Below are 27,566 nucleotides of genomic sequence, written 5' to 3'. Positions count from 1 at the left end.
CGATTTGCCCACTCCAGGACACCCTCTCCCGTCAGCTAGGTTAAAGGACCATATGTGATTACTGACCGTACTGACCAAGGGTCAGAAAGGCTGTTTTTAGATCCCTGTTTGTTCACTTACTAGGTGGTTGATCAGACTACCTGGAACCTCGTGTTTCCTTCTGTAAAATAGGAACAAGGGTGTTTCTCTCTCAGGATTCCTGAGGAGCACACGAGGTGACGTGCATAGAACCTTTAGCACGGGTGCTGGCAGGGACTGAGCACGTGGGAGGTTCCCTGACTGTGCCTACTGCTTTTACTGCATCATCGTTGTTGGAAAAGGCACTAGACCTGAGGCCTGTGCCCTGAGCATCTCCAGGACTGTGGTTAAAGTTAAGGACAGTAAAGCAGCTGAGAGTGGGTTCAGCCAAGTAAACTCTATTTAGAGTGACTTGTATATAGTACACGGTGACCTGCACATCAGCTTATGTGTGTGTAAGTGCAAGTAGGCAGTATAGACGTAAATTTTTGTGTATGTTAATGCTCCTCTCTTATTTAAATTGGTGTCTTTTGGATTTACAATATCCAAACTTAGTTTCTTAATCAGTCATTGCTTTAGTTAGGTCAGTTTTGTCATTCTCAGTAAATGACAAATATCTTGTGCTATAATGGCAAATTACTTCCGGTAAATACTTTTTGTTTTTAACTTGCCTGTTTCAAGCACGGTCCCCTGCCATTTATATCAAAGTGTGTTGCATTGCCATAGGATTCCAGAGACAGTAGTGGTAGACTGGTAAGCAGTGAAGAGATAATGGTGCTGTTCACTGGGAGAATTCTTGGAGGATGTATTTTTTGTGCTCTATGGAGTACAAGTATCATTACTGCTTTTTAGGTCTACGTGTAATTTAGTAGTATGAGTATAAATTAACATGGGCAATGTGTGTATTTGAAAATTCTAGTTTGGTAGATACTTAGCCTCTTAACTTTACAGATCCTCAGTTTTCTCATTTACAGAAGGTGATAGGAACTGATGTTCAATTCCCTCCCATCTCCAAATGCTAGATTTCAAGCATACTTTGATTTTAGGTTATGCAGACATCCATGCCAGAGCCAGAATGAGATGTTTGTGGGCTAATTAACTTAGCTACCGGGCAGCATGGTAAACGCGGAGTCCTGTGGTCCAGCAAAGGAGCTCAAGGGTGTCTTCTGGCTCTTGCCCTGCTGCCCAGCTGCCCAGCTGCTTCACTCCAGGGGCTTCCGCTGCTGTCCTGAGTTACAGTTATGGATGCTTCCTTTGTTAGTGTTACTAAACATCCAAAGAATTATTTGTTTTTTAGTAACTGCAAAATTTTTACTTGGTTGCTATTTCAACATTATGTCTTTTGGTTGCAATTTCAACATTGTATCTTTTTTATCATTTACAGGGAAGAAGATTTCTTAGTTCTCTCTTCAGTTGGAATATACATTTTATTAAAATGATCCATGAGACGATTAAAAACCAGTTACAGGGATTACCAAAGTAAGTATGAAAGGTAATTAATATTTTGTGCTGTCTTTTTTTTAAAAATTTTTTGTGTGTTTATTTTTAAGAGTGACAGAGAGCGTGAGCAGGGGAGGGGCAGAGAGAGAGGGAGACACAGAATTTGAAGTAGGCTCCAAGCTCCGAGCTGTCAGTACAGAGCCTGATGGGGGGCTTGAACTCATGAAACGTGAGATCATGACCTGAGCCGAAGTCAGACGCCCGACCGACTGAGCCACCCAGGCGCCCCAATATTTTGTGCTGTCTTAATCTGATTATGAAATCGTCAATTTGGCCTGACTTTTTTTTTTTAATGTTTTTATTTATTTTTGAGACAGAGAGAGACAGAGCATGAACGGGGAAGGGGCAGAGAGAGAGAGGGAGACACAGAATCAGAAGCAGGCTCCAGGCTCTGAGACATCAGCCCAGGGCCTGACGCGGGGCTCGAACTCACGGACCACGAGATCGTGACCTGAGCTGAAGTCGGACGCTTAACCGACTGAGCCACCCAGGCGCCCCTGGCCTGACTTTTTAAGTTATATTAATGTATTGGAAACTTTAGAAACTATCTCTTATTTATTATGTACTGTTTTTATTGTGTACTGTTATTTTTTTTAATGTTTATTTACTTTTGGGGGGGGGAGAGAGAGTGCACAGTGTGAGTGGGGAGAGGGGAAGAGAGAGAGGGAGACAGAGGATCCTAAGCAGGTCCCATGTTGCCAGTGCAGAGCTCGATGTGGGACTCAAACTCATGAACTGTGAGATCATGGTCTGAGCCGAAATCAAGAGTCAGACAGATGCTCAGCTGACTGAGTCAGCCAGGTGACCCTGTATTGTTATTTTAATTATGTGTTCATTATGTACTATGGTATCACTGGATAGTTTTTTCCTTGCTATGGGAAATCATTCTTTTTCAGTAATGACGTTGAAATTAAGATTTTTTTTTTTTAATGTTTATTTATTTTTGAGATAGAGACAGAGCATGAACGGGGGAGGGTCAGAGAGAGAGGGAGACACAGAATCTGAAGCAGGCTCCAGGCTCTGAGCTGTCCGCACAGAGCCCGACGTGGGGCTCGAACCCATGGACCGTGAGATCATGACCTGAGCCAAAGTCGGACGCTTAACCGACTGAGCCACCCAGGCGCCCCTGAAATTAAGATTTTAATTTGTGTTTATTCTTTAGTAAATTATTTGCCAGTTAAATCTTAGCCTCATTCACAGTAAATTCCATGTCACTTGCACTTCTGACACCATGAATGTAACATCTGCTCCCCAGTTTACCGTGATTGAGCTTTGTAGTTTGGTGGGAAGGGTCCTGCAGGGTAAGAGTCTAGGCATACGTGCACGAGCCTGAGTGCCCAACATCTTGGAAACTAACAGCAGTCGAAACTGTCATGGCAAATGTTTGAATGTTTGCTGTGTGGCAGGTAAAGAGCTCAGTGCTTAATCTGCTCTGCAACTGAGTACTTAGTGTGCGTTTTAAAATTTTTTTTTTTTTTTTCAACGTTTATTTATTTTTGGGACAGAGAGAGACAGAGCATGAACGGGGGAGGGGCAGAGAGAGAGGGAGACACAGAATCGGAAACAGGCTCCAGGCTCCGAGCCATCAGCCCAGAGCCCGACGCGGGGCTCGAACTCACAGACCGCGAGATCGTGACCTGGCTGAAGTCGGACGCTTAACCGACTGCGCCACCCAGGCGCCCCTTAGTGTGCGTTTTAAAACTGAATTCTTAAACTCTTGAGGTGGGCTTGGTTACTGAGTTTCCCTCTGTCAGGCAGCTTGTGTAAGTACTGAGCTGAGCTTTGACTCTGAATCCCTATCACAAAGCTCCTGATGTTCGCAAGAATGCTTCTTCCTCCTGTTTCCTCACTGGCAAAATATTTGGGTTGAACAGTAGATTTCTAAACTGTGATTCTAAAATCAACTCTGGTATTTTAGGGCTCCCTAAACTTGAGGGAATTAGTAGTCTGGAAAGTCCAAAATTGACTCCCAAGTCGAAATTTTATTTATATTTAAACATTCTTTACTAACCTTGACTGAGAAGGAAGAAAATTGATACTTCAGTTCCCCTTCTCAAAATCCCTTCCCTTTTCTTCTCTCTACTGCAGGTAGATAACCTGTTCCTGCAGGTACTTTGCAGAGCACTAGTCTGTGGTGGGGTTCCTCCTGTTCTAGGATAGGAGGGGACCTGAAATGATACATTAAAAGTGTGATTGTTTGGGGGGTGCCTGGCTGGCTCAGGTGGAAGAGCATGTGACTCCCCATTTCGGGCTCGTGAGTTCAAGCCCCACTTTGGGTGTAGAGATTACTAAAAAAAATAAATAAACTTAAAAAAAAAAGTTTGAACTTTCACTAACTTTTTTTTTTTTTTTTTTTAAATAGATCTTTGATGGTGCACATTGCAGAAATTTATTTCAGAGCTTGGAAAAAGGCTTCAGGGAAAATATTGGAGGTATTTTCTTTCCATTTTATTAAATGTTAACATTTATTTTTGTCGTATTCTAGTTACCAAATAAGTCATCACAGATAGTCATTGAATATCTGTGTTGATGCTCTTTGTCAAAATAAAGGCAGATAATGAGACTTTATGTGATGGGGATTCACTCTCATTCCTATAAATTTTCGTGCTCAGCCACAGACCCAGGACTCTCGCCACCCACTGGGATGTGCAGTTTGAGTGACGTCAAGATTTGCCGAGTAGCATTTTGGTAGCTTTGTTAGGTCTGTGCTGTCCAGCCACCTGTGGCTGCCATGCACTGGGAATGTGTCCAGTCCAAACGGAGACGTGCTGTAAGTGTCAGGTTCTGAAGATGTAGTGGGGAAAGAAGGACATGAAATACCTCATGAATGTGTTTTTGAAACATCGTTTGCGTGTTGAAATGATAGTGTTTTATTTATTTATTTTTTAATTTTTTTTTTTTTTAACATTTATCTATTTTTGAGACAGAGAGAGACAGAGCATGAACGGGGGGAGGGCCAGAGAGAGAGGGAGACACAGAATCCGAAGCAGGCTCCAGGCTCCGAGCTGTCAGCACAGAGCCCGATGTGGGGCTCGTACTCCTGGAGCGCGAGATCATGACCTGAGCCGAAGTTGGACGCTCAACCAACTGAGCCACCCAGGCGCCCCGAAATGATAGTGTTTTAAATATATTGGGCTGCACAAAATATATTGCTAAAATAATTATACCTGGGTTGTTTTGTTTTGTTTTTCTGTTTTTAATGTTGCCACTAGAAAATTTAAAATTGTGTTTCTGGTTAGGGTTCCCATTTCTGTGCCTATCTCAGACTACCTCATAGCTTTTAGTTACACTGTTTTTGAGAATTTAAAGACATTTGTTTTGAATATGGCTTACCTTTAATGATGACATAATATCTGCATTGTGAAGATGTGGCTGTATAATTCACAATTACAATAAGACATTCAAAGGCCTTTTTGAAAAAATATCAAAAGAAAGTGTTTTTGGCTGATATCCCTTATATTTTTCTCATACTGGGTTCTTAAATGTGTTTTTTTTTTCCTTCTGAGAATAAAATTTTTACTCTTAAGTCAAAGAGGGGTCTTTGCTTTTTGGGGAGCAGGCCCTGAGCTGGTGGGTAGGGAAGGTGTTTACTGATGTTTGGGCTGCTTTCTATCCACTCTGCTCCTGTGCAGCTTAAGCTTGGTTTATATTACCAGGGTTTGTGACTGACTTCTGGAAGATAAAAACTTACCGCTTACATTCCCCTTCCGACAACATCCACAGTCATTTTACAGTGTATTATTATTATTTTTTTAATATTTATTTATTTTTGAGACAGAGACAAACAGAGCATGAACGGAGGAGGGTCAGAGAGAGAGGGAGACACAGAATCCAAAGCAGGCTCCAGGCTCTGAGCTGTTAGCACAGAGCCCGACGTGGGGCTCAAACTCACAAACCATGAGATCATGACCTGAGCCGAAGTCGGAGGCTCAACTGACTGAGCCACCCAGGTGCCCCTACAGTGTATTATTTTTTTTGAGGAAAAGGCAAAACCAGGACATTGGTATTCATTTTTGTATTGTTTTATTATTGCATAACACTTGTTCCACAGGAAAGAATATTTGTTCCCCCTTTTTCCAGTAGTGGTTTTAAAAACAGGTGTTTGTAGGGGCGCCTGGCTGGCTTAGTTGGTAGAATGTGCAACTCTTCCTTCTCCAGACGTGAGTTCCAGCCCTATGTTGGGTATAGAGATCTCAGTCAGTCAGTCAATCCACGTTAAAAAAAAAAAAATAGGTGTTTGTAGTTAAAAACAAACATGATTGTTTGATTGAATCTGTACCAAATGAGTGCCAGCTTTTTACTTCTCAGGCTCTCTGCCCTCCCTCGCTTCCTCCCTCCATTCAGCTTTTCAAAGCAACCAAATGTGACATTTCATGTCCACGTACTGCAGTGTGTATCTCTAAGGAATGTAGGTATACAATGCCAGTAACATACTTAACAAAATTAACGATTTCTGGGTATTTTTGAAAATATTTACATTTCTCTGTTTTGTTTCAAAATGTCTTTTTACAGCTTTCTTTGGAATCAGGATCCATTAAGTCTCCCGTGGCATTTGCTTGTTAACTCATTTAAATTTCTCAGAGCATTCCTCCCTCTCTCCTTTTCCGTTTTCAAAACCTGTGCCATGCATGGGTGTGTTGAAGAGCCTGGATCAGCTATCCTGTAGGATGCCCACATTCTGGTAGTTAGCTCTCCAGCTCCAGCTGTTGTGGCACAAACACTCCATAGGTAGCACCCCATATCGCATTTCATCACAAGTCGGTGTGTGGGTCCCCACATACAGGATGCCAAGATTTATTAGTGGCTTCAGGTGAAGGAGGTATTTTCGGAGGTAATGAAGGAGGCTGATAGTAGTAGCTTTCTTATGTCCTTCCCTAAAGCCGTGGAGCCCCAGGTGTGGGGACAGAGTGCAGGGCAACACAACAGAGTCGTTGGGATTCGGGCTACCCCTGGTGGTTGGCTCTGCTTCCGTTGCCCAACTCTGAAGGTCCGTAGGTGGCATGGGCTAACTGAAGAGTTTCCCACACCCACAGCCCCACCTTGTCCTCTCCATGGAAGTCCTGGAAGACTTCTTTTGGTCACTTTGGAGTCCCAGCCCCCATCTTTCAGGTGGTTCAGTATCAGTTCTGGGGACAGATCCAGTCTGAGATCATCTGGGTCAGGAAGACTCAGAAGAGGGGCCCCCAGGCCACACTCAGTCCCTGAACCATCTGGCTTGAACTGGCCTCAAGGGGTAGGTAGAAGCTTGCTCCACCATCTAGCACAGGCTTGGTAGTTCACCAGAGGAGAAAGAAGTAAGGGAGTATCAAAGCTGAAGGGATGCTAAGAGGTGTGGACTCAAAGTAGAAAAGCTCTCAACAGAGGACCTTGGTGCTTTCCCCCGTGAACTTGAAGAGGACAGAGCCGACTCCAGTGACTGCACCTCCTGCCCTGTCATCTGTCGGACCACACGCCGGTGCCAGGTGGTAACTCACGTTGTGTTTGCCGTTCCAGACAATCGAGCACGGGTGCATCCAGGACTTCATGCACCATGGGATTCACCTCCCGCGCAAGTCTCCAGTGCATTCCAGGGTGCGCGAGGTGAGCGAGGCGTGCGGCTTTCTTGGTGATGTTTTTATCACTAAGAATTAAGTTAATCCCCCACAGGCATCAGCTTAAAGGAGCTTTCTTAGAATCTTGATATTCGGTACCTGGCAGTTTTAACTAGGAAAAGAAAGGTATGTTGTTAAGAGAACCAGAACCTTACCCAAAAATTTTTTTAAATTCTTTGACATAAAAATATCCAGAATCCTTACTTTCTGAGTACCACTACCGCTTTTCTCAAAAATGGATATTTGGGATTATTTTTATTATTTACTTTCATGCATTTTGATATTCTGTAAACAAATGGAATAAATGTTTTGATAGTTTCTTTTGATCAATTTTGTTTTTACTTTTTCAATTTTATTAAAAATTTTAAAAATGTTTTATTTATTTTTGAGAGAGAGAGATAGAGTGTGAGTGGGGGAGGGGCTGAGAGAGAGGGAGACACAGAATCCGAAGCAGGCTCCAGGCTCTGAGTGTCAGCACAGAGCCCTGACACGGGGCTCGAACTCGCAAACCACGAGATCATGACCCGAGCCGAAGCCAGACGTTTAACCGACTGAGCCATCCAGGTGCCCCTATTTATTTTTATTATTATTTTATTTTATTTTATTTTATTTTGAGAGAGAGAGAGAACGTTTGTGCAGGCGGGGGAGGGGCAGAGAGAGAAGTGGAGACAGAGGATCCGAAGCAGGCTCTGTGCTGACAATAGAGAGTCCGATGTGGGTCTTGAACTCGCAAACCTCAAGATCGTGACCTGAGCTGAAGTCTGATACTTAACTGACTGACCACCCAGGAGCCCCAAGATTTGTTTTTAAAAGCTAATTCTAGGGGTGGCTGGCTGGCTCAGTCAGTAGGGCATGCAACTCTTGGTTGCAGGTTCATGAGTTAGGGCCCCACATGTGGCATAGAGTTTACTTAAAAGAAACTTTTTTAAAATGCTAATTTTAGAATTTAGATATGAATTTTATACTTATATTGTAAATGAGCTGACTAAATAATAAATAAGGCTTTATTTTATTATCTGTGTTATGATGACACTGATAGGTGTTTGATAATCATAACGATCTTGGCAGGAAGAATTGGAAAATGTGGTCTGTTTAGGACCCAAGATCACTGTCCTAAACCAGGAATAATGCCTTGTGTGCTTCATTTTGGCAACTGCATGTCAAAAAGCTAAATGAACAAAGACTATCTCTTTACTTTTTTGTGTAGGGTATTACTATTATTTGTGGAGTGTAAATATATCAAGCGTGAAAGAATACAAAAACATCTTTACATTATTGGTATGTTAGTTTGAATTATCCATAGGTAAAATACCCAGAGACGAATATATCCAATTGTCTCCTGCCTCCTGCCCCAACGACACATAATCCTAGTGTGGTTTCGTTAAATTGTAGGTCATTTTGGGTCATTTATTCTACGTATATGATTTGTATTTCAGATACATCATAAGGAATGGTAGCATGTTTAACTATAAATTTGTGACATAATTGCTTCCTTTTTGGTAGAAAATAAAGACTTTTTTTCATATTTGATTTCTGCTCTGGTAGTCTGAGTAATTAAGATATTATATGTATAGATATCACTATTTGATAAACTATGTCAAAATACACAATTAAAAGGAAGAACATTAAATTTCACTTTTTTTAATTTCACTTTTTGAATGCAGTATATTCCTGGACTTTAATTCTTATCATTGCTTATAATACATTATAGCTTCTTCCTCAAATGTGCTTTTTTGGTAAACATCACATTTATATGATAAATTATTTTACTGATATGTTGAAAGAAGCTTTAGGAAATGCTTCATATGTCATTTGAAAGTAAAAATCCCCAGGGTGCCTTGGTGGCTCAGTCGGTTAAGTAAGTGTCTGACTCTTGGTTTCAGCTCAGGTCATGATCTCACAGTGTGTGGGATCCACATCAGGCTCTGTGCTGACAGCATGGAGCCTGCTTGGGATTCTCTCTCTCCCTCTCTCTCTACCCCTCACGTGCTTGCGAGTGCTCTCTTTCCCTCTAAATAAGTAAATAAACTTAAAAAAAAAAAAAAAAAGGAAGGAAGTAAAAATTCCCATATTGTTGTTGAAAATCTTCTAACATTAGGTACTTGTAATGGTTGCCCAACTCTGTAAATATATTAAAGCCCATTGAATTATATACTTTAAAAGAGCAGATTTTATGGTACGTGATATACAACCTGATAAAGCTATTTAAAAATCTTTCTGTGTATACCATTGATATCAAAACTTGATAATACTATACTCAAAAAAACTATAGGGATGCTTGTGTGGCTCAGTCAGTTAAGCATCCAACTTCTGCTCAGGTCATAATCTTGTGGTTCGTGTGTTCAAGCCCTGCATCCGGCTCTCCACTGTCAGTGTGGAGCCCGCCTGGGATCCTCTGTCCCCCTCTCTCTCTGCCTCTCCCCTGCTTGTTCTCCATTTCTCTCTCAAAAATAAATAAAGTTAAAAAAAAAAAAAACCTATACACTAATATCACTTATCACCATCAGTAAAAATTCCTAAATAACTAGAAGTCAGAAAAAATAATCCCCAGACTGTGTGAAATTGATTCAGGTTCACTTAAAGTATAATCTCTTGTTTGATAGTCTGTTTTAATTTTTATTTTCCACTTTTCACTAATATAGTTTTAGTTCCAAGAGTGGTGAATTAAGGAAGTAAGGCAAAACTGATAGTTGCTGGGGATGAGTCTGAAGAGTTGCAGAGAGATTCTGGCTGGTGAAAAGGGCAGTAGAAAAGGGACAAAGCAGTGGAAGCTAAGTGCACAGCCCCTTCTCTGATTGTTCCTCAGTTTGGGAAGGACTTGCCATCCAAGTTAAGCTGACCTGGTGAGGGGGCCACTGAACAGTGACACCCACTGTGAGACGTGTGCCTGTTTTGGAGGCTCATTATAGGTTCTTGGAACCACAGATGTGGGCCCAGAAACAGGCTGTAGAAGCCATGTAGGCTGACTCTTCCACACACTCTTTTTCCACTTCACCCCAAAGGGCTGCGGTCTCTGTGAACTTTTTCTGAGGTTATTTGGTTATTGCTAGAAGAGTAGAAACTACAACCGAAACCTTTTTGTAGCCCAAGATCATTGATCTTTGTTTCTGCCACTGGTTTCTTTCACGTGATCACCTTTACGTGTTGAGAACCAATAGCATATGTATCACTGTATCTTCTCCTCTTAGGAAAGAATTATCCAGACTTGTGAAGCAGGAAGGACAATTTTGGTGGAGAGAACAACCTGTCCTCCGTGTTGAAAGTAGGATCTTAAGTGCTCTTTTTAAAAACATTACCTTTCTTTTCTTCTTTTCTTGACTCTTAGGTGCTGAGCTATTTTCATCATCAAAAGAAGGTTCGTCAGGGAGTGGAAGAGATGCTTTACAGATTATATAAACCCATCCTTTGGAGAGGACTAAAGGTACTGTTAGTCTGTCCGTGTTTAGAACGTGCTAATTATGCTGTTGAATGTATCATGCTCTAGTTCAGAATTGTGATGACGTAGTAATGAAAACTGGAAGCTTTGTGAAATTTGGGGACATATGTTTTTTATTTTTTTATTAAGAAGATCTGAATTGGTTAAGTGCTGACTACATGGTAGGAGGGGGTTTGTCATGTTGTGTAAACCAGCAGAGGCGTTGGGAGTCTGCAGAGCTGAGCTTGGCCATCCTGGCCCTTCTGTTGATGACTGGGAGACAGGATGACACCCTTCCAGGGAGAGAACACTAGTACTTTTCAACATGGTAAATCTGGTCTTGGGAGGGATATAGTCACTGTTTCTTAGTGACATAAAGTGGACATTGAGTCTTTTAATATCTGTCAGTACTGAGCCAAGAGTTTGGTTTAGCTCACGGAAGGTCTCCTAGGTTTGGCCAGTTTTAAATACTGTAATTGTCTTTAATTTGTAAGTAAGTCTATACTGAGATACTTAGAAGCATTTAAGAAATCCACACTGAAGCCTTTGAACACTTGCTCTTTGGATTCTGAAACACTGTTTCCTTATTCCAGGCCCGAAATTCTGAAGTCCGGTCCAACGCCGCCCTGTTGTTCATTGAAACATTTCCTATCAGGGACCCAAACTTCAATGCCATTGAAATGGATAGCGAAATCCAGAAACAGTTTGAAGAACTCTATGTACGTATTGCATGTGGCTGAGCCCCCTATGAGGTCAGCTCTGTCTGCGCCCAGTATGCATCCTGGCTTCTCCTGTCCTGCCTGTGTGCTGCCCTCAGATGGCAAGGTTTCCAGATCCTCACCTTCTTCTGAGAAACCCATTTTCTCCCTGGTGCCTTCTGTGACAGCTTGGACCCGATGGCGTTCTTTTCTTTTTTTCTTTGTCTCCTGTGGAACGTCTAACTATTTATTACTGTTTATAGTTTTAAGTGTTTTTTGTGTATTCTTGTCTCCCTAGCATAGAGGCAGTATGACATGTGGTTAAAGATCCCCAGACTTGATTCCACTTCACAGTTAAGAGTTGTGTAATTTTGGGCAGGTCACTAACTTTTCTGTGTCTTTGCAAATTGGGGATGCTGATATTGCCTGCTCTAAGTGGTGGGTCATGTGCATGAACAAACCTGGTGATGTTTTAAGGCGAGTCTAAAAATAATGCTTGTTGCAATGGAATTTTCACATGACTGCTTTTTCAGATGAGACATGAGAACATTAGGATGCCACGTTTATTTCCAAGGATGCTGCAGGTCTTTTTCAGGTGGCTGGAATGTGCTGGCCTCTGCTTATTTCTCTACATTGCCTTACATTTCCAGGGCTTCCTAACACAAGCTAAAAAGTGCTTCCTGGTCAGTAGAATAAAATTTTAGAAAGTGATAGCAAAAATGTTCTGATAATGATGGTTACCCATGGCACTTTATTTTTTAACTTAATGAAAAATCTCAGGCATGCAGAAAGTTGAAACAGTAGTGTAAAGAATATGTGTAGATTTAGCTCTTTGTATGCAAATACACACACGTGCATGTGTATACACACACATACCCACACACACACACACACAGGCATACACACTTACATACAGACACACGCATGCCTACAATGGACAGTTAGTAGTATTTATCCACGTATATTTACCTAAAATTCCCTTTGAGAATCATTCCTTTTGTGGGAATAATGGGCAAATCAAAACTAGATTTTGGTACTTTTAGCCAAAAAACTATGAGAAACTTTTGCTCTTTTTAACTCTGGTGTCCAAATCTATGAACTGTTGTTTTTACCTGAAATGTGTGTGTCTGCCTTGGACGTGGTGACCAACAGGGTGCTGCCAGTCCAGCCAGCACATGTCTCCTATTGTACCTCACGGAGTACACGTGGCCCTCCTGCTCCTGAGTGGAACGTACGAGCAGGCCGCCGTGGACAGCCTGACGGGGACCTCCTGAGGCCTTGTGCTGGGCGTCAGCATACGTAGCAACTGAGAGCATGCAGTCACATTTTGTTTCGGATTCCACTTCCCCCTTCATAAGTCTGGGCTTGACCAAATTACTTAATTTCTCTCGCTTGAGTCCTATTTCTTCTTTAAAACTGGGAATAATACTCAGTAGGATTGTGATAAGGTTTCAGTGAAAAATTAAATATAAAGCATTTAGCATTACCACGACAGTGGTTATAGGTGAGATTGAAAGTGCACTTATCTTGAGAAGTACTGAGTAGAATAAGTGCTAATGTAAAATTGTTGAAACGCATATTGTGCACTTGAAATTAATTTAACGCTGTATGTTAACTAAATGGAATTAAAATTTTAAAAACATGTAGAAAAAATAACTGGCTATTGCTCTCCATAGGAACATTAAAAATATGTAAAGTGATGTGATCACCTAATACAATATTAGGAACATATTGGTGAATCCTGTGTCTCTTATACCAGAAACTGAAGTGAATTTCTGGAGATGAGTTTAGTACTCATTACAAGGTGAAAGGTGTGTAGAGAGCTGTTGGTCTCTTGGAGATGGAGATGCTCTCAATGGCTTGGTGGCTTGGATATTCTTAGAATATTGGCTAATGAGTGGTGTAACTATATCTCTATTCCATTAAAAATCCTTTGTATTATAAATTGAAGGAGTCTTACTGTGAGGACATCACACTTGGTAGAAATACTATATGAATAAATATGTTTACAAGCTACGAGGTTTAGTGTAATTTTAGCAGTTGTGTAATATGTACATGTTAATAAGTTTAAGAAGCAGGACCTTATGAAATAAGGTGAAAATAAATTATGGTGAAAAATAAATTATGCATAGGAATGGCAAATTCTTATTAGAGAAAATACCTATAAGAGATGCCAAACCTTTGTTAGACTCGAGCTAATAGACCATATGAAGACTAGAACACAGAGGGGCACCTGGGTGGCTCAGTCGGTTAAGCGTCGACTCTTGATCTCTGCTCAGGTCGTGATCTCAGAGTTTGTGGGTTTGTCGGGTTGTATGCTGACAGTGCGGAGCCTGCTTGGGATTTTCTCTCCCCCTCTCTCTGCCCCTCCCATGCTCGCACATTCTCTCTCCCTCTCTCAAAATAAATAAACGTTAAAAAAAAAGAGACTGGAATGCAGAGTAATCTATATTCAGATTAATCATTGTAAATTTTGTTTTTACTTTATTAACCTATTAAAAATAAAAATTATTAAATGATAGGGGCGTCTGGAACATGTGACTTTTGATTTCAGGGTTGTGAGTTCGAGCCCTATGGTGTAAAGTTTACCAAAAAATGAGATCTTTAAAAAAATTATTAAGTAATATTTTATTTGAATATTAATTATTGAAGTTAAATGTTTTTTCAGAACAATAATTAAATTCTATATCATTCCTCTAGAAAATAGTGGATTGTGGGGGCACCTGGGTGGCTCAGTCAGTTAAGTGACTGGCTCCTGGTGTCGGCTCAGGTCACGATCTCATGGTTTCGTGGGTTCAAGCTCTGCATTGGGCTCTGCGCTGGCAGCCTGGAGCCTGCTTGGGATTCTCTCTCTCCCCCCATCCCCTCTGTCTCTGTCTGTCCCTGCCCCCCCAACTTGTGCTTTCTCTGTCTCTCTCAAAATAAATAAACTTTAAATACATTAAAAAAAGATTGTAGAAAACATTGATGTTATAGTTGCTTAAGATTATGTATTAGTGGAGATAGGTTTGTTTTTCAAGGATCAAAACTTATCAGTCTCATAAAAGTGAGATGTCAGTGTCTAAATGGAGTTTTAAAAGAATACTTTAAAAATTAAAAACAATAAGAGTTTCAGCTCTAATAGGGAAAGGCTTGTATGTAAGCACCATATCCTGTGGAGGCCGTGACTCCCTTTTGGGGGTGAAATGAACTCATGGGAAATCATCAAAGCCTATGAAATAGTTTCCGTCCGTCCTTCTTTGTTTGCAGGGCATTTTTGGGGTGGTATGTGTCTCTGAGTGTTTGAATCCCAAAGTGTTATTTTTTTCCCCCTGGCACCTGATTTATAGTTTGGCCAGGTAGAAGAATTGTATGTTCAAAGTAATTTTTTTCCCCAGGACTGCTAAAATATTGTGCATTGTTTTCTAGCATGGAGTGCTTTTGAAACTTTAAGGATTTTTTTCTATGCCTTGATTTTCCCCACCCCTGCTGGTTTACCAAGATATTCAGTCTGTTAGTTTGAATGTGCTTTTTCTCAATGCCTGTTCTTTCCTAACGCCTTTTAGGAGGCAGTGCAGTATAATAAAGAGCAGTCAGAAAACTGTCCCTGCAGCAGGCCAGATGATAATGAGTTTAAGTCGGTGGGCCACGTGGTCACAGCTATTCTGCTCTGCCATTGTGGAACAGAAGCAGCCACGGGCTGCACAGAAACGAGAGTGTGGTTTGTTCCAGTAAAACTGCATTTGAGGACACCAAAATTTGAATTTCATGGAATGTTCACATGTCACAAAGTGTTATTCTTTTGGTTTTTCCCAAGCATTTAGAAATGAAAAACCATTCTTAGGCATTGTGGGCCACACACAGATGAGCCTGGGCCAGATTTGGTCTGCAGGTCGGCTCAGAGTTCATGACCCTGTTGGACCAGGTACTGAGTAAATGAGAATGAGTTTTCGTGAGGATTGATAAAGGAGATAATCCAATAAATAAGAGTAATGGTTATGTCCTGGTGTCCTCCTTGTGCCTCACCTGTCCTTTCATACTCTTGTTATGTTTGTGATTCTCGAACTTGAGTAGTGTGGAGGCTTTCTTTTGGAGGTAAAACATGGAGGCCTCCTGTGAGTGTCTGTGGGTGTCGAAATGGAGTGATTTTCCCGTGGAAGGAGCATCATGAGTTAGGTGCCATCGCTTTGAGTGACTTTGTCGTCACTGCAATTGATTGGAAATCCGGATCTGGGCTCTGGACTCGTATGAGACTGTGTCCTTATAAGTTGATTTTCCAGAATATATCTTTGAAGAATGATACTGAAAGTAATTCACAGACAACAAAATCTGTAAAACTTGTGAATAGTTCTTCAGATTCCAAAAGTTCTCTTATTTCTTTATTTTGCTCTTTGTTTTTTCCCTGATGACCTGTCATCTTGGCTTTTCTATCTTATTGTTTTTCAATTTTTTAAAAAATTATTATTATTTTTTTTTTTTTTTAATTTTTTTTTCAACGTTTTTATTTATTTTTGGGACAGAGAGAGACAGAGCATGAACGGGGGAGGGGCAGAGAGAGAGGGAGACACAGAATCGGAAACAGGCTCCAGGCTCCGAGCCATCAGCCCAGAGCCCGACGCGGGGCTCCAACTCACGGACCGCGAGATCGTGACCTGGCTGAAGTCGGACGCTTAACCGACTGCGCCACCCAGGCGCCCCTTAAAAATTATTTTAGAGAGTGTGAGTTGGGGAGAGGGGCAGAGGGAAAGCAAGAGAATCCCAAGCAGGCTCCATGCTCAGTGCAGAGCCCAACGTGGGACTCAATCCCACGATCCTGGGATCATGACCTGAGCCGAAATCAAGAGTCTGATCCTCAACTGACTGAGCCATCCCGCACCCCTTGAGTAACATTTCAAAGACACTTTTAACAGTTTTGTTTGAATCTGTGTCTGAATAAGACCCATGCATGTGATCGGCCAATAGATTGATAAGACCCTGTCCAGTAACCTCAGTCTCTCATTTTTGCTTGCTAGTTGTTGAAGAAGCCAAATTATTCTTTTATTTCCTGAAGCCTGGGGACATATCCCTGTGGCATAATTGTTATGTTCCTTTGCCTCCTGTATATCCTGAGTATCATTAGGTGCAGAGTTGATCAGTTACTTTTGTGGGGGTTTTTGTTTGTTGTATCAGGTGGTTTTGTTTGTTTGTTTGTTTTTAGTGTTTATTTTTGAGAGAGGAAGAGAGACAAAGCACGAGTGGGGAAGGGGCAGAGAGAGAGGGAGACACAGAACCTAAAGCAGTCTACAGGCTCTGGCTGAGAGCAGAGAGCCCGATGCGAGGCTTGAACCCACAAACTGTGAGATCATGACCTGAGCCGAAGTTGGATGCTCAACCAACTGAGCCACCCAGGTGCCCCGGTTGTTTCAGGTTCTTAGTGGTGCTGTTGTGTACTCCATCCAGAGATGACATCTTGTTTCTTTCTGTATTCACAACGACTGATAACCATTTTGGCTGGGTCATAATCTCGCGGTTCAGGTGAGTTTGAGCCCCGCTTCGGGCTCTGTGCTGACAGCTCAGAGCCTGGAGCCTGCTTGGGATTCTGTGTCTCCCTCTCTCTCTGCCTTTCCCTTGCTCGTGCTCTGTCTCTCGAAAATGAATAAAAATGTTAGAAAAAAAATGTTTAACGAGTAGAATTACTTTATTCTGGTCTTTCAGCCTTTTGGAAATTCAAGAGAGTGGTTTACATAGGCTGTGTCTGTAGGATCGACTCACATCTGCATACCTCGCTGAAGGTGGGGCTGGTGTTTGAGGCTCTACTGTCACAGAGTCCTGTAGATAGGATTGGCAGCTATGGTACCCATGTGTCTGGGTTGTCTTCTTTAAATGCACAATTATAGAAATGATAAATAGTAAGAGATGTGTAAGTCTGTATATGACCAGTATTTCTAGGACTTAAAATGCCTGTTACGTTGTGAATGCTGAGAGGGCTGATGTATAAAGCAAATATTGATATAAAGGGAGCTGATCTAAGATTTTTAAGTCTTTTTTCCCCCTTCAATTTACAGAGCCTTTTAGAAGATCCTTATCCGATGGTCCGTTCTACAGGGATCCTTGGTGTTTGTAAAATAACTTCCAAATACTGGGAAATGATGCCTCCGACCATTCTTATTGATCTCCTCAAAAAAGTAACTGGGGAATTGGCATTTGACACAAGCTCAGCTGACGTGCGCTGTTCTGTCTTTAAGGTAGGATTTAAAATTATATAAGCAATATTTACTTATAGAATAATTAGAAAATACAGAGAAAGAACAATTTTTAAATAACCCATAATTCTTCCCAATTGATAAAGCACCACGGACATTTTTGTTGTACATCCAAAGTAACATTTTTAAAAACCAAATTGAAAGTGTTTTCTACAAAAAAGTCTTACTTGAAATAATACTGATTTTAGTGTATGGTCAGGGTGGGTGGTGCACATTTTTTTTTAAAGGAGGAGCTATATATAGTACTTAATTTTTTATTTTAATTTCTTTTAATGTTTATTCATTTTTGAGAGAGAATGAGAGAGAGAGAGAGAGAGAGAGAGAGAGAAAGAGGGAGGGGCAGAGAGAGAGGGAGACACAGAATCCGAAGCAGCTCTAGGCTCCGAGCTGTCAGACACTTAACTGACTGAGCCACCCATGTGCCCCCAAGTTTTTAAAATTATATTAAAACTGACTTTTTTGGTATACCATATGTACTTTTAACAAGAACCTACAAAACTGTCCTTTCTCCCATCATCCAGTTTCAGCAGTTAATCAGACACATTGGGTTTTGCTCATCTTTACAGTCCCTTGTCTCCCACTGTTGATTAATTTGAAGCAAATCCAGGACTGCGTATCAGCTCATCTGTAAATATTTCAGTGTGATGGTGAAAACATAAGGTCTCTTTATAGTTAATCGCAATAATACTGTAATAATATCGTGTGGTGACAGATGGTAACTGCACTTCTGGCGAACACAGCCTGATGTATGGAATTGTCGAACCACTGTCTTGTACACCTGAAACTAATAGGATATCATATGTCTACTCTAATTCCAATAAAAAAGAAAAGAGGTCTCCTTAAAAAATCCTTTTTCCTAATAACTGGAAAGTAAAGGTGGAGCATATCAGATCTTTAGACTGGTACCTGGTCTGAGCTTGGGCAGGTCACTGGACCACCCATCCATCTGAGGTATGTGTGACTGTCGCCATGTGTCGTGAGTCTCCCAGATGGGGGGCTCTGGTTTCCATGCAGTGTTGAGTCAAGAAATCTGAGAATTCATGGGCTATTAAAAAAATGTGAAAGGATTGTTAGGTCCCAGCTTTGGACACAGATTGACTCTGGAGCCCTTGCTACCACCAATTGTTCTGTGTTTCTTTCAGTTCATTTATTTTATTTTGTTTTTATTTTATTTTTTTCTATGTTTGTTTATTTTTGAGAGAGAGACAGCACGAACAGGGTAGGGGCGGAGAGAGAGAGGGAGACACAGAATCCGAAGCAGGCTCTAGGCTCTGAACTGTCAGCACACAGCCCAACGCGGGGCTTGAACCCATGAACCGTGAGATCATGACCTGAGCCAAATTCGGACACTTAACTGACTGAACCACTCAGGCACCCCAGAAATATGCTTTTTATATGAAATTGTTTTAGGAAAGTGTTATTATCTGTAGGTATATTTATTTATTTCACTAGTAGTTCATTAGTAAGGATGGAACTGAATATTATTTTAACTGTATTTTAACTGTTTATATTTCTCCTTTTTTGTAGTGTCTGCCAATAATTTTGGATAACAAATTAAGCCATCCGTTATTAGAACAGCTTCTGCCTGCACTAAAATACAGTCTCCATGACAATTCCGAGAAAGTGAGAGTGGCTTTTGTTGATATGCTGCTGAAAGTCAAAGCCGTGCGGGCTGCTAAGGTAGGACAGGCAGGATTTTATCATTGAGGGTGTGACATAAATAAGTACTTCGCTTTCATCAGCAGAAAGACAAAGCGATTTTAATTCTGAGAGTTTCAGTAATCACATTTAAACTAGTCGATATCTGATATGTTCTACCAATTTGTCATAAAATTTTGTTTTGTGATTTTCACTGAAGTTTCTAGAAATATCATTAATGTGTGTTTTCTTTTTGAAAGACATTAGTGTAAGCAGCTGCTACTTTAAATGATATTTTTATCATATACATGAAAGCTTTTGTTCAAATACTGAAATACTTGCCACATAGTAGCTACTTATTTTTTTTTAATTTTTTTTTTTAACATTTATTTATTTTTGAGACAGAGAGAGAGAGCATGAGTGGAGGAGGGTCAGAGAGAGAGAGGGAGACACAGAATCTGAAACAGGCTCCAGGCTCTGCACTGTCAGCACAGAGCCCGACGCGGGGCTCGAACTCACGGACCGTGAGATCGTGACCTGAGCCGAAGTCGGACGCTTAACTGACTGAGCCACCCAGGCACCCCCATAGTAACTACTTAAATATTCCTGGGAAAATGATGAATGTGAGGCTTCCCCCCTTCACATTTTATAGGAAGAAGCAAAGAAGTGAGCATTGTGTCATGATGCATGTTGTGACGTTGTGTGAACTTTGAAGGGAGGTTGTTTTCCTTTAGCTTGAGTCCTACTCAGTTTTTGGCTAAAAATTTCAGTTAGAAGCTTTTTAACTTCCTTTGGTAACACTGTGGCTTTTCTTCTCCATGTAATACTTGTCTGAAATTTACTTTAAAGTGCTGTTGTCACAGCACAGAATTTGGGAACAACATGACCACACAGACGTGTGGTGTGCTCATGCGATGGGAGAGTGTCCTGTGGCCATGACAAGGGATGAGCTCACATGGAAATACCACTGAGACACGAGGAAAAGCAAGTGTAGATGTGTGCGTAGTGTGCCGCCAGCTGTATAAAATGGGAAACATACATATGTATTTGTTCAGACAGGAAAATCTTCCTAGAAGAAAATAAGGAATTAATAATGGTTGCTTGAGGTGCGGGGGATTGGATGTCCAGGGATGGGGCACTGGAGAGGCCAGGATACTTACGGCTTTATGTTTTGTGAATTTTGAATTCTGAATTTCTGTTGTTCAAAAAAAAAAAAAGCACCAAAAACCAAAGACTGTTTTACATGACCTCCATAGCACGACTCCCCCATGTCCTACCCAGTCGCCCATCTGTGTGTGCTGTTTCTGACTCTGCTCTGGCCCTTTCATCTGTTTGCACATCCGTGGGCCCTGGGACGTACTGCTGTACTGCTAACGGTTCCCATGACGTCTTAGAGCGTGTCCTCCAGCTTTGTTCTTCTTTCAGAGATTTTTGGCTGGTTTAGGTCCTTTGCATTTCCATATGTATTTAAGAGACAGCATGTCTGTTTCAGCAAAAATGCTGGCTGCAGTTTTTACCCTGTTTGTTATAACAGCTTAATAAAACTGAGTAGTTCTGAATCTTTAACGTTTGGCCTAGTGTTGTTGGCCTAGTGTTGTTTGAAGTGTTGTTTGGCCTAGTGTTGTTTGAAGTGCAGACTTGTTTGCAGAGGAGTGTTGAGGTAGTGACTGGTGAGGAAATGGAGAGAATAGCTGGATTTTCTTTATTACTGGGTCTACCCAAGAGAATATCGTAGAGACCAAGTAAGATGAAGACAAAAGTTCTTTGACCGGGGAGTTTGAATTTTTAGGAGAGTGGGAAGAGCAGAGAAAGAAAGCATAATGTTTTATTGAGATGCCTCTTCCATCTTGATCCTTAGCTCTGCAAAAGCCAGGCAGGGAGTGCCACAGCTGTGAGGTCTCTGGAAGGGTTTGTGGGGTGTCCATGCTAGGACTCCTGGAAGATCAAGGCCACCAGTCGGTAAGCATGTGGAGAGGCAGCTAACAGGAAGTGGAAGTGGCTGATCGTCCACCATGTCAGGATGACTGGGGTCTGTTCTACACTGTCAGACACTGGTCATGCCTGGTGTTAGTAATGGACACAATTAGCATTTTAGAAGTGAAAGACCAGTTACGGATTTGCTTGCTTCCGTGTCTGTTGCAGATATCGGCCTGCTGGTGATATGTTTGCATAAAATAAAACCTCAGGTAATCGAAACAAAATGAATCAGAATCCTAGGCTAATCAGAATTGTTCTGCATTTTATTTTTTTTTAATGTTTATTTTTTATTTATTTTGAGAAAGAGAGACAGAGCACGAGCAGGGGAGGGGCAGAGAGAGAGAGGATCCGAAGCAGGCTCCGTGCTTAGCACAGAGCCTGAGCTGAAATCAAGAGCCAGACACTTAGCCAACTGAGCCATCCAGGTGCCCCTGCTCTGCATTTTATTTGAGAAAAGTGAATCAGAGAAAAACAAGCTAATATGGGGAGTTTCTGGAAAGGCAGACTTGCAGGAAATGTTAGTTTTAAGAGTCACACCTGGAACCTTGACATTTGGTAAAAGTGCTGATGGCTAGTTCCCATTCAAGATGGTCTAGTCTCCATGACGGCCCAGGAGTCAACTTTTTAATGTGAATGGGGACAGTCATGAAAGACCTCTCAGGTACTGGCTCTGTGGCTGGGCTGTTGTGCTGGGCTCTGGGATGTTTCTTGGTTGTATTCCTTGTAGCCGGGTTGGAGCTCTGAGGTTTTGAGTCTTGAAGAGCCCCTGCTTACCTGAGTTCTCAAGGTGAGGACTTCCTCTTTCCTCTTGGGTTTCCCCTCTTGGGAACTGTGTTGCTGTGCACGTTCTGAAGTTGACATTTACTAATGGCAGAATTATCTTGACCCGCAAGTTCTCACGTGGGGAAAGTGTGATGCTCCTGCTGAGGGTACTGTTGCCCAGAGGAAGTCAGCAATCTGGAGGTATCCGCTCTGTCCCTTGGCCTATCTGCTTCCATTCTGCATCAGTGTATGGCCTGCACACCACTCTCGCCTGCCTTCCTGTGATGTTGCAGGCGGCTTAGTAGAGCAGGTGAACTGTCAGTCCATTCACTGGTTATTTTAGTCTTAGGTTGAATCTACTTTTGCATGGTTGTGAAATTGCACCGGATAGTTATGTGCACTTGAATGTTTTGGGAAGTGTTTTTTACTGATGTCGTTGTTACCCACAGATGTGCTGTTCAGGGCTGCACCTCAGTACATTCGCACTCAAAACCAGTGATCCATCTGGACTGACACTCAGGCAGGAAAGGAGCAGGGGAGGTGGTCAAAGCTGTCAGATCCTTGGACTCATTGCCACCTTCTTCTCTTGAACCTCAAAAGCACTGCCTTTCACTTTTGAGTAAGAGTCTCCAGTCACTCTCTGAGTCAGTGCAGGAGTTAGTTGGCAGTGGGCTCTCTTCTGTGAAGATGCCTGCCCCTGGCAGGACAAGGGCTGAGAACACTGTCCCCTCTGTGTGGCTTACTGCTGGCAGCACGGGGGTGCTATTTGCTTCCCCCGGTACCAGCGTGAGTAGAAGTGTTTGGTGTGGGACTTGGGCTTAGTTATTGTCTTTACTCCAAAAGCTTTTTCAGAAGTACCATGAGGTGTCTGAGCAGAAGTGTCCTCGGACATTTCTGGGAGAAGTGATCAGTAGCGTCAGATGCTCAGAGGTTTCCTGTAAGGGGGGGCGTGAATATGTTCATCTGGATTTTCAATAGGAGGTCATTATGATCTTGGCAAGAACAAGTTCAGTGAGGGTAGAAGCCATGTTTCTATGGGTTGAGGTGTAGTGGGTAGGTAGAGGCGGGTTCTGGGGTGGGAGGTAAAGTGAGCTGCAAGAAGACAGGAAATTCAAGCAGAGTTTCATGGGGAGGCTTTTTGTTTTAGGGTTTGGAATGAGTTGAAAAATACTTAAATGCTGATGAGAAAGATCTAGCTGAAAATACTGGAAAGAGGGACTGGCTGTTGGAGGCAGGTCTTCGAGGAGCATGCATGTCATGGTGTCCCCACTAGACAGGTGAGGAGACCACCGGATGCCAGCTGAGAAGTGACTGGGACAGGATTTGAACATTTCACCATGAGAATCTATTTGCTCTCTACTACTGTTTTTCTCTTGTCTGGAGTGTCTTGCTTACAAGTTTGGCCCTTTTCTGTAGGCGGTGGACAACTTTGAGGCTTTTGACTGGAGGGCTACGGGACAGTTGTGGCTGTGCAGCAGCTGTAAGGTGGGCTGGAGGAGGCCGGTGGTCATCTAGGCGAGCTGGCACTGCAGAGGGAGGCAGGGATGCGCCAGAGGGTGCTGCCCCCTGTGGGCAGTGGACCAGGTACCGCTGGGGTTCAGGGGTGATGCCTCTGTTCTCCGCGGTACGGAATGGGGTGTCCACTTCAGCTTTCTGTGTCAAGACTGTTGTAAATTTTTCTATACACTTTTCACATCAGTGGGCTAAAAGTTATGGTGTTTTAGGAAATTTTTAAATTATTAGACTGATAGTCATAGCTATCATTTGAGAGTTTATACCGAGCATGATACTGATTAGTTACGATTAACCCTCTCAGCAGTGTTCTAGTTGGCACCTTGTATGTCAGTGCTTCTTTTTATATTCTTTTAAGTATTTATTTTGAGAGAGGGGGAGAGAGTGAGCGGGGGCCGGGGGGGTGGGGAGGAGGAGTAGAGAGGGAGAGACAGAATCCCAAGCAGTCTCCACGTGGGGCTCAAACTCAACAAACCGTGAGATCATGACCTGAGTGGAAATCAAGAGCTGGGACACTCAACTGACTAAGCCACCCAGGTGCCCTTGTCAGTGTTTTTTTTTTAATGTTTGTTTATTTTTGAGAGAGTGCTAGTGGGGGAAGGGTGGGGGGACAGAAGATCCAAAGCAGACTCTGTGCTGACAGCAGAGAGCTTGATGCGGAGCTCAAACTAACCTAAACCGAAATCAAGAGTCAGATGCTTAACCGTCTGAGCTGCCCAGGTGTTCCCCTCAGTGCTTTTTAAAATATTGGTTTATTCTAATTTCTGTACAGAAGAGTCACAGATTCTGGTGTAGTCATTTGAAATGAGTTTTTTTGGAATAGAAAAATTAGTTCCTTTTTGATTTTGCTCAGGAAATTTTGCTTAAAGTATTTTCAAGATTATAGGGACAATTGACTATTTTCCTTCTGTGTATGCTTTATATATAGTTTTGGAAAATATGCCCCATGGAGCATATTTTGGTTCGTCTGGAATCAGATTCCCGGCCTGTGTCTCGACGCCTGGTGAACCTCATCTTCAACTCTTTCCTGCCTGTGAACCAGCCCGAGGAGGTATGGTGCGAGCGCTGTGTCACACTGGTCCAGATGAACCACGCAGCTGCCAGGAAGTTCTATCAGCACGCCCACGAGCACACGGCCTGCACTAATATAGGTGCTGGACATTCACTTCTCAGTACTTGTTATATTGTCTGCCTGAAGCATAGTTAATGTTACTTGTCTTCAGTGTTGGTCATTTTAACGAGCTTCACGCTTGAATGCATTTCTTAATGATTTCCCTTACAATAATACTTTTAATTGTTTGGGATTATAATTTTACTATTAGAAAGATGGTTTTGTTGAAGAAACACAAATTAATTATTGATTATCTTAAACATTTTAGCAAAGCTGATTCATGTGATTCGCCATTGCTTGAATGCCTGCATCCGGAGGGCAGCACAAGAGGGCCACGAGGGCCACGAGGAGAGGGAGAAGGAGAACGTGAGTGCAGTCAGCTTGCCCTGGCCCAGCCACAGCTGCGGCCGAGTTATCTCGGTGAAGACTAGGCCCCGGCACCCATGCTCAGAGAGAGGCAGAACACTGGATCAAAGCTGGCATTCCCATGGAGTGTCATGTTAACAATATTTTATTTTCCATTTATTCCTTTACTATTGATAGTGCAACTAATTATTTTGGAAGGTCATAATTAATGTTTTTGAAAGAATTGCTCTGTATCCTTTGTAGTTTGTTGTGGGATTGGGTAGTATTTAATACACAGGGAAGTTTATTACTGGTAACACCCTATCCCACATTTTCTTTGCCTTAAGGTTCTCTGTATATTTTAATTCAATGTAGGTGTAGCATACACCTGGATTGGATTCCGGATGTTACCATATTTTATAATTAATGGGTAGTAGTGTTCTTAAGGGTTTACTGCTAGCCATTGCTGTAACAGTCTACTAGAAACATCTTGGGGTTGAATTTCTAGGAATAATCTTTATTTAGAATTGTCTTTTAAGCAGTAATTAATCAAAGGGACTAGTTAGCTGCTATTTACTCAGAATCCAGAGTGACCCGATAAAAGAAATTTAAGACTTAGACATGCATTACTTATAAGCAGTATCTTAAGCTTATAAACAATTTTCATGCTTACGTACATCTAAAGTAAAATTTGGGGGTAGTTTTATAGTACCCACATAGATGAGAAACTGGTCTTTAAAAAAAGTCACAGGCACCTGGGTGGCTCAGTCAGCTGTCCAACTTCGGCTCAGGTCATGCATGATCTCAGGGTTCATGGGTTTGAGCCCCATGTGGGCCTTTGTGCTGGCAGCATGGAGCCTGCTTCAGATCCTGTCTCCCTCCCTCTCTCTGCCCCTCCCTGGCTTCCCTGCTCATGTTCTCTCTCCCTCTCAAAAATAATAAACTTTAAAAAATAATAATAAAATAAATAAAAGTCCCAAAAGGGGCCTCTGCCTGGCTCAGTTAGGCAAGCATGTGACTCTTGATCTCAGGTTGTGAGTTCTTTTTTTTTTCCTTCTTCTTCTTTTAACATTTATTTATTTTTGAGAGACAGAGAGAGAGAGAGAGACAGAGTGTGAGCAGGGAAGGGGCAGAGAGAGAGAGGGAGACACAGAATCCGAAACAGGTTCCAGGCTCTGAGCTGTCAGTACAGAGCCCGATGCGGGGCTCAAACTCACAAACTGTGAGATCATGACTTGAGTTGAAGTCCGACACTTTAACCCACTGAGCCACCCAGGCGCCCCTAAGGGTTGTGAGTTCTAAGCCCCACATTGAGTGTGGAGCATACTTAGAAACAGGAAGTCATAAAAGACAATCTGCCCTTTTGCTGAAACATGGTACTGCATATAGGCCATGAGGAGAGGTCCGTGCGTTGGTCTGACCCTGCCACACTCCCATCCTGTGTCTCACCACCTCTGACACAGCCCTTTTTCTAGGAGAGGCTGACAGGTTTGCTTGGGGCTATAGCTGCAGCCTGGCCTGTTGGCCGGCCTGATGACTCCTGGATGCTCCCTGGGGCCTCCTGAGCCCATGCAGCTGGAGGCCCACCACTCCAGCAGCCCAGTCCCTGCTTAAACAAGTCGTCCTCAGTCCCAGTCAGGGAGGCAGATGTGGAATAAAGGAGAAGAGAGCAGAAAAGAGTGGGACTGGCTTTTATCCTGGCAGTGGGCCCTGACTAGCAGTTCCAGCCACTCACAGGCCTTCGTGGCCTGGATTTGGGAAGCCTTCAGCCCAGGGCATTGGAGTTGGTTCTGCTTTTATGTTCGGTGGAATTTGAGTTCCTGCCTTCAGCGCTTTTCCCTCAATATACAGATCGGGCAGAACTTTTCAGGAAAGTGATCCCATGGCTGCTCATACATCTTCAGAACCCTCAGCTGGAGATGCCAGCATGGTGGCCTCACTCCACTTTTGCAGGGCACGTGGGTTCACAGGATGGGAAGTGGACACCGTGATGCACAGGGAGCTGAGTGTCCTGGCTGTGGAGCAAGCACAGCCTCTCTGTGGGCCACCCTCGCAAACTCACTCTGATGGTGGAAATGGTTTTGCAGAAGAGAAAAAACATGTTTGTGATGTATTAGTTGAGAGACTGTTCCATTTTTTTTTTTTTACATTTTATTTATTTATTTATTTATTTATTTATTTATTTATTTATTTATATTTTTGAGAGAGAGAGAGAGAGAGACAGAGCACGAGTTGGGGGAGAGGCAGAGGGAGAGGGAGACACGGAATCCAAAGCAGGCTCCAGGCTCTGAGCTGTCAGCACAGAGCCCGACGTGGGACTTGAACTCATGGACTGTGAGATCATGACTTGAGCTGAAGTAGGACGCTTAATCGACTGAGCCACCCAGGTGCCCTGAGACTATTAAGTTTTTTAAATATTGAAGGAACCCCATACCTCTGTTATTAGAAACCTAGGTATAACTGAGAAAGCTTGCATTTTACAACATTTTGGGTCAATTTCTATATTAGTAGAAAACAGAAGAGTTTAGAAATATGTAGGACTGTTATAGTTTGTGCTAGACAAGAAGCACACTTTGTCATGTGGATATTCTCATTCTAAGAATATCTAGGTAGCTAAAAGCAAAATTTTTGAAGTCATTCTTTTACTCATTGCTAACTACTAACAATCAAAGATGTTCCCTGCTAAAATAAAAAATTGGCTTCCTATTTAATGAAATCTTACTTAGGAACTTAGCACATTTTTGTGAAAAAGCAGTGGTGGCTTTTTCTTGAGACTTT

The 27,566-nt window shown here is 42.3% G+C and overlaps 1 protein-coding gene across 5 annotated transcripts in view; it reads left to right on the top strand.

The window, feature by feature from the left end:
- The window catches only part of NCAPG2 (non-SMC condensin II complex subunit G2), a 64,850-nt gene that overhangs the window by 13,333 nt on the left and 23,951 nt on the right, over positions 1–27,566 (top strand). For all 5 annotated transcript variants that reach the window (XM_047096505.1, XM_047096504.1, XM_047096501.1 and 2 more), the window contains 9 exons: positions 1,403–1,497; positions 3,881–3,950; positions 7,012–7,098; positions 10,435–10,530; positions 11,118–11,243; positions 17,246–17,425; positions 18,971–19,123; positions 24,261–24,483; positions 24,712–24,809. In XM_047096505.1, coding sequence (XP_046952461.1) covers positions 1,403–1,497; positions 3,881–3,950; positions 7,012–7,098; positions 10,435–10,530; positions 11,118–11,243; positions 17,246–17,425; positions 18,971–19,123; positions 24,261–24,483; positions 24,712–24,809 — 1,128 coding nt within the window. The remainder of the gene's footprint in view (positions 1–1,402; positions 1,498–3,880; positions 3,951–7,011; positions 7,099–10,434; positions 10,531–11,117; positions 11,244–17,245; positions 17,426–18,970; positions 19,124–24,260; positions 24,484–24,711; positions 24,810–27,566) is intronic.

The sequence above is a fragment of the Lynx rufus genome, unplaced genomic scaffold, assembly GCF_022079265.1.
Source record: "Lynx rufus isolate CCGP_SWC_20201006 ecotype Redwood Valley unplaced genomic scaffold, mLynRuf1.p SCAF_4, whole genome shotgun sequence".
NCBI lineage: Eukaryota > Metazoa > Chordata > Mammalia > Carnivora > Felidae > Lynx > Lynx rufus.
Note: the sequence above shows the minus strand (reverse complement) of the source record. Positions and strands in the feature narration are given on the sequence as shown.